The sequence below is a fragment of the Neofelis nebulosa genome, chromosome 1 (assembly GCF_028018385.1).
Source record: "Neofelis nebulosa isolate mNeoNeb1 chromosome 1, mNeoNeb1.pri, whole genome shotgun sequence".
Lineage (NCBI taxonomy): Eukaryota > Metazoa > Chordata > Mammalia > Carnivora > Felidae > Neofelis > Neofelis nebulosa.
In genome coordinates this window covers 29,691,209-29,698,785 of record NC_080782.1, presented here as the reverse complement: position 1 = coordinate 29,698,785, position 7,577 = coordinate 29,691,209, and the positions used below count along the sequence as shown (strand labels likewise).

The 7,577-nt window shown below is 43.5% G+C and overlaps 1 protein-coding gene across 1 annotated transcript in view; it reads right to left on the bottom strand.

Moving 5' to 3' along the window:
• Nucleotides 1–1,087: 1,087 nt before the first annotated feature.
• The window catches only part of SLC1A3 (solute carrier family 1 member 3), a 79,647-nt gene continuing 73,157 nt past the window's right edge, over nucleotides 1,088–7,577 (bottom strand). The window contains exons 9-10 of the mRNA XM_058717588.1: nucleotides 5,595–5,729; nucleotides 1,088–3,341 (exon numbers count right to left, since the gene is read on the bottom strand). Of these exons, the coding sequence (XP_058573571.1) occupies nucleotides 3,137–3,341; nucleotides 5,595–5,729 (340 nt within the window). The 3' untranslated portion in view covers nucleotides 1,088–3,136. The remainder of the gene's footprint in view (nucleotides 3,342–5,594; nucleotides 5,730–7,577) is intronic.

Sequence of the window (7,577 nt, the reverse complement as noted above, 5' to 3'; positions counted from 1 at the left end):
CAGCTTCTCAGGCTTGCACTCTGGAAAGGGTGCAAAACCCAGCTTAGACTGCAGAAGTGAGAAAAAGCCTGGTGATTGCAGGAGGAAGCATTTCCTAGTATTGGATTGATCTTTTGTGGCACTTCCCTGAATGCTTCTGTGCCCAGAATGTCCTCACACATGTCCAGATATGGGTCCCCTCAAGGTGGCCAGCGCTGGTTTGGTTCCCTTGGGCTGTGAACCTCCCCAATTAGCTATTTGAATACCACAGATACCTTGAAATAAGTTAGGTTGTATTATTGATCAAACGCTGATTTGTAAATTTTTTGGTCAAAAGAGGCTTCAGAGAAACAGATGGAAATTAAAGTTTCTACCCCAGAAAAAAGAAAATGCACAAAGCCTTCCCTACAATTTCAAGCGCCATGCAAACCCACTGAGGTCTTCACATGGAAACCCATGACCTAAGGGTTTCCAGACCCTACTTAAGAGCCTCTCCTCTGACTGTTACCTACAGGTAGAGGGTCACATTTAAGAGTCTCCAGACACAACCTCAACCTGGGCATTCCATAATACTGTCTGCCAATTTTTTTTTTTTTTTTATTAAAAAGCCCGAGGGGGAAAAAGCAGTAGTCCACAAGTTGTTCTTTATGAAAAGAAGGGTTTACTAGCACGGGGGCTGCTTCTGAAACATCCCTTGAGATCTTATTCAGCTCTTTTCACAAATGGCAGCAGTAATCACATAGATAAATCTACCTAATTTGAAGGCCAGGCAGGAAATTACTTTTTGGGGAGAATCAACGGTGGCATTACACTTTTCTAATCCCCACGTGGAAATGATTCAATTTCTCTGAGAAATTTATGTGGACAAGTAAGGGCGGGCTGTTACTGCAAAGTGCTTCCCTCACCAAGCCTAGTTCTAGGACTTGGGCGGGAGAGCAGGCGTCCTTCCTCATTTTCTTGTGACTGGCTCCCCCAGCTGGTCCTCCCAAGCTTTTGCCTAGTAAAAATCTACAGAGATCTGGAGGGGATCCCTTCCCGGCATTGCCCTGAGACTACTTCAATACTTCCACGAATGGGAACTTTATGGGAATAACAACAACATACAAAATTATAATGTAAAACTATTTTTTTTTCTTTATTGAAAATACATCTACAAAGTAATGCTTCTCAGTCCACACGGGGTGCATGTTATATGCAGAGCCTGTGATGGGCTGGCGAGAGGATCATCCTAGAGGATTTACTTTCCATAAGAAATGGTTAGTATTAAAAAAAAAAAAGATCACATGGCATAACAGAATTAATTTGACATGATTAATTTTTGCTCTACTGGTGTCGTGAGACGACAGCCACATACATTAACTTTCAGAGTGTATCTCCCAAATAAGGCCTCGGCATTAAATGGTTATTCCACCACAGCCTAACGTTAACTTTTATACACACGTGATGCTCACAATCTCTAGAAAAAAATGTCTCTAACTGTATATCAGAGGGCGTATGTCTAGATATCCAGTCTGTTAGCATAATTAAACCCATTCTTCACCATTTTCGGTCAGAGACTCAAACACAGCTGGTATTGTCTGACAGTTCCCACTTCATGTCTTTGACTGAATGAATACTCCTTAGGGGGTAAAAAATTAATCTCCTCTAAACCTGGGAGCTGCCTCGCCTGAAACTAATGCCCCTGCTGTTTTTTTCTTGGAACCCCATTGACCGTGTCTTTATACTGATTCATCTCCTACCATTTCTCTCAGGGACACAAACAAAATAAAACCAAACCCCACTCCGGCCGAAGGGTTTGAATGACTTGGTAAGTGGAATTCTTACACAAAGAAATATCTTGTTGCTCTTATTCTAAGAACTTCTGATTATAGGCAAAAACTTTTTTCAAATAAGAGACCACCCACCCAGCTCACGGACCTCTATTAGAGAGAGAGCTCATTCATTTGACTTCTTTATATATAAGAAGTGACCTCATATTTTCATATGCGGACCTCCTTGGGGGATGATTTTGAACTGAAGAGACAAAGTGTTTCAGGTTAAAAAAAAAAAAAAAAAGAACCTCTCCTTTTAAATTCTTCCTTAAAGATCATCTATAAATCTTGGTGTCTCAAAATCCCCTGTGTAACGTCAACCATGCTCCGTTCTTTCCTACCTGGCTCTTTAGTGTTCCGTAGTAAGACTATGAGCATGCCTGCTAGTTGCTAGTCTTACATTTTACTTCCTAAAAGTCCATAGTCAGTTGAGGAGTGGTGGGAGACATCCTGCCCAGAGAAGTCCCTTCGGTTTGGGAAGAATAGGAAAGAAGGGCCTATTTCCCGTACTGGGAAGGACCGAGCAGAGTTTCGTGAATAATTCCGCTCCCGAAATGGCCTCCAGCCTGGTGACTTGCATGACTGATATTCGGCCACAGGACCTGGTTAAACCGCACAGCCATCCGTCCCCTACTTAGAAATGTTCATTCCTAGTAAACGTCCTTTCTGAAAGTCCCATGGTCCATGGAATCATACCTGCTTGGGACAGGATGTTCCAAGGGAAAATAGAGGGGAGGCTCTTCGTGATGTCACAGGATGTTTGGGCTAGAAGAGACCATAAAGGCATCTGGGGAACTCGTTTGATTTTACGGATGAGAACACTGAGGCCTAGAGAGGAGATGTAACGTGCCCATGGCCACATGGAAATTTCACTTTTATGTGCCTCCTCACAGGTGCATTAGGTGAGTATTCATATTGTCTTGCTATTAATAAAATCAAAACACAAATCGGCAGAGAAAGGGGAACAAACCCTTCTACTGTCCCATTTGATAACCGATTGTGGTTTATCAAGTTGTTTTGATACTAAAACTGAATTGTATTCTGAAGGATTTTTAAACTTTGCAGGTTGATTTAAAAGCATGTTTTAGCCTACTATTTGTTTGACTCTCTACCTTATAAAAGAACCACATTTACAGTTTTGTATGTGCCACATAAACTTGTAAGATCTGATCCGACTCGCAAAATCCTCCCTTGTTTTTGGATAAACACTTCCCAATCCTATCAGTGTATTACGCAGGACAAGGGAGGTAAGGGGCTTACTGGACAGAATGAGTTGTAACGAGATGGAAACATTTTACAATGGTTTGCAAACACCTGCTGCTCAAGAAAGCATTTTGTGTGTTAGTCTACATCTTGGTTTCACTGTCCATGGGTTTCTCACTTTCGCTTTCCTGGGCAATCAGCTGATAGGGTTTCTTCATTTCATTCTCTTCGATGACCGAGTTACCCATTTCTACGTCTCGGTTCTTCAGTTCGTGTCTTGACAAGTGCTCCACAATGCCGGCTCCAAGAGAATCTCCCAGCACGTTGGTGGTGGTGCGTAGGCGGTCCCTGGGGGTGTGGGTGTGGGGGAGGAAAAACGGGGCTCCTGTGAACATCATGTGATCTCAGCTCATATTGTGAACCGGCTGCTAAGTCTTTAGAGGCATCTTTTAAAAATTCTGCTTGGTGTATCCACCAATTGCAACATCACATAATACACATAATATTTATAATAGTAGTTACTAAAAGTTATAAGGATATATAGATTACCAATCTTCAGTTACTAGTTCCAGTCCTAACAGTGGGTAATGACCCTTCCCTTTCTCCTTTTATTTAAAATTTCTCGTTGCCTCTCTTTCCTACAATTCACCTTCCTTTATATCCGCAGTTCTCAAAGTGTGATCCAGAGACCCCTGGGGGTGCCTGTGGTCAAAACTATTTTATTTTATTTTTTAATGTTTATTTATTTTTGAGAGAGACAGAGAGAGAGGAGAGCACGAACAGGGAGGGGCAGAGAGAGAGAGGGGAACAGAGGATCCGAAAATAGGCTCTGCGCTGACAGCAGTGAGCCCGATTTGGGGCTCGAACTCACCCACCATGAAATCATGACCTGAGCCCACCCAGATGCTTAACCAACTGAGCCACCCAGGTGCCCCAAAACTATTTTCGTGATAATGCTAGATGTTATTTGCCCTTTTTTGTTCTCATTTTTTCATGAAAGCCTAGTGGGGTTTTGTAAAGACTACAACATAACACAAAAGATACCACAACAGATTCAATGCAGAAGCAGTTAGGAGACCCCAGCTGTCTTGCATTAACCCAGACACTAAGGAGATTTCCAAAAATAAAATAAAAGGGTATCATTCTTTTCCCAAAATTTTTAGTTTGGTAAATGACATTTTTTTGCAAAAATATTATTTATGTTAGGATGTAATGAATTTATTATTATAACCTTTAAATGAATTTAGCACTTAAAAATGTCTGTTTTCGGGGCGCCTGGGGGGCTCAGTCAGTTAAGCATCCAACTTCAGCCCAGGTCATGATCTCATGGTCTATGACTTCAAGCCCCGAGTCACGCTCTGTGCGGACAGCTCAGGGCCTGGAGGCTGCTTTGGATTCTATGTCTCCCTCTCTCTCCGCCCCTCCTCCGCTAGCACTCTGTCTCTCTCTCAAAAATAAAAGCATAAAAAAATTAAAAAACTGTCTGTTTTCCTAATATGATAAATATTGATAGAATCCATATAGATAAAAACTTTTGGGGTCCTCAGTAGTTTTTAAATATAAAGGGGTCCTGAGGCTAAAAGCTTTGAGAATCCCAGTTTTACACTATAAAAGTCCTCAAGGAGCTGAGTGCCAACCGTGGGCCCAACAGTGGGCTGAATGCCTTCTGTGCATCATTGCAGTTAATCCTTGAAACCCCAGGGGGTGGTGGAGGCATTATCATCTCCATTTTACAGAGGCGGAAACTGGGGTGGCTGGTGAGGTTGCCCAATGTCACACCGGGCTGGGATGCAAACACAGATCCAAGTGACTGTGGGACTCATGCTCTCAACTGCCTACCCTGCTCCCACCTATCGTGCCTTGAGCACACCCGTCAGCTCCTCGTGACCCTTCTAGTGAAGACAACATACAGTTGACTCCAGCATCTACTGTGTCCTTCTAGGCATTCGCTTTGGGCAGCCTGTGAAAAGATGTTTTTGCAACGGAAAGGGAATTTATGAGAGAAAAGAGGCAGATATGTCAGCTGGAAGGGTGAGGGGAACATGGGAGAGGGCTGGGCCCCCCAAATTAGGGTCTGAGAGGATGGGGGGGTGCCTTTTCCCCAGAGCCAAAAGTCATTTCTGCTTCACTAGTTCTCCCACTGCACGGCTGCCCCTCTCCCCGCTGGGTTTGGATGTGCACATCTGTGCTGCATTACGCCATTGGAATGGGAAGCACAAGGAAAAGGGCCTGAGCCAGTGTGTGGGGCCTGTAGTTCTGTTCTCACCACCACGGGGACGTGTTGTGCAATTCAGAAAATGCCTTGCTGATTTATGTCGGCTTTCAGACAGCCGGTTTCCCAATCGTCGGATGGCTTTATGGAGTGAGAAGTGTAGTTGCCAGATGTGCCCCCTGGGCTGATAAGGGAGCGAGAGTGCTTGGCGTCTGGGACTTGGCCTCCAGATAAGGGCAGGGACCAGGCGGTGAGGACAATTCAATTACACGCCAAGCTGCCCCTGCTCCTGGAGCCCTTTTGGTGGGAGTGCCCAGCTGCCAGGTTCCTTAGGAAGACAGAGGGAGTCCCTGCGACAGCAAGCCGGGAGGCAGTCGGAGCATACTCACAGAAACCAGTCCACGGCGATGATGAGCGTGATGTCGTCGGTGGGCAGGCCCACGGATGTCAGCACGATGACCATGGTGACCAGTCCCGCCTGAGGAATCCCAGCTGCCCCAATACTGGCGGCTGTGGCTGTGATGCTGTTAAAAGAATTCCCCAAACGTAAAACATTTGTACACATCTCCCCAAATGATAGGCCCCGGAAAAACCATGCACAGCGGCGATGTCTGACTTGCCAAGTTAACAGAAGAGGACGTGCTTTAGAAACCTTTAGATGAGAGTGTAAAAAACCCGCGGAGCTAACAATAATGTTAACCAGTATTTATGAAGAGGTTCTTTTTTTTTAAATTTTATTTTATTTTTAACGTTATTTATTTTTGAGAGAGAGAGAGACAGAGCATGAACGGGGAGGGTCAGAGAGAGAGGGAGTCACAGAATCTGAAGTAGGCTCCAGGCTCCGAGCGGTCAGCACAGAGCCCGACGCGGGGCTTGAACTCACAGACGGTGAGATCATGACCTGAGCCGAAGTCGGACGCTTAACCGACTGAGCCACCCAGGCGCCCCAACTACAGCCATTTTTAAATGAAGAAATTGGTAGCTATGTATTTTTGCACATACCTGAAAATATTTTCCAAGGTCTAAAAGACTGCATAGTTACAATAACAATTTATTTCCAATAATTCTGTCCAAGTAGAGGATTGTAAAGTTACTGAACTTGTAAGGTTAATGTGGTCAGAAAAACAAATCAAAGTTATTAATGCAAAAGCAAATGATTTATGAACAAAGTTCTATATGACTATAAATATTTTTTATGGAGGCAGTGTAGACCTGATTTGTAAGGCATACAACCTGTCTAGGACTCTGTTAAATACCTATTTGATTCAGGCTGATGTGACACTGTGGAAAATGTTTTATAAATAGTAAAGTATTACCTAGATATAAAGTGGAATTAATGAAGCAGTATGTCTGTGGAGGAGACTATATGGTTCCCTCATATTGTCCCTCTTCTGTGGTACTAGAATATTTAGTTGGTAAATGGCTGTTCAGAATGAAGACTACGTTTCCCAGCCTCCCTTGGAGCTTAAGTTCTGGCCAATGAAATATGTATGAAAGTGACCAAGTACCTTGCACGCTATGCCCTCCTCCTCTTCCCAGTGGCTAAGATTTGGAGGTGGTGATAAGCCATCCTGGACCACTTGGATGAGGGTGACACCCCAGAGACGATGGAAACGACACCCCAGTCCCTTACACTGTAAAACACTACCAGCCTTGAGGGTTTTGTGGAACAGAGCTGTTCCACATGAGGAAAAAATGCAGTTCTGTCTTGAAGTCACTCTTATTGTTATTATTATTTTTTTACTCTGCCACATGCAACTGAACCTTTGTTTATAACTCAGGGATTTTCAACCATTATACCAGAGTATGCCCAAGAATAGGTTATGGTGAGCTGAGATACTGACCTCCCAGTCCCAGTGTGGTCAGACTGTGCTCAGGCCTCCCAGAACCCCCAGGACACTCACTTCTGGCCATGATCGGCCTCATTTTTTAATCATCACGCATCCTACGACTATTATTATTTTCCATTAACTCAAAACATATATATGGAGTCTAACATAACTTATTTCCAAATAGACATATGTGTGCACACACACAAAAGGTGGGGGAATTGAGAGATTGAAAACAGACTAAAATGACATGAAAACCAAATGCAAGCCATAGATATGGATTATATTGTGGTCTAGGGGAAAAAGCTACACAAGATATTTTTGGGGCAACTGGGGAAATTTGGATACAGAGTGGGTATTCTGGAAGTATTTTAAAGATTCCTACTATTGTGGTTATGTAGAAAATGACTCTTATTCTCAGGAGATCTATGTTGGACTCTGTACATGTGAAATGTAATGAAGGCAGAGAAAGAGGCAAAAAATGGTAAAATGTGAATCGGTGGATTTGGGTAGATGTCTGTCATCATTTTATTTCAACTTTCC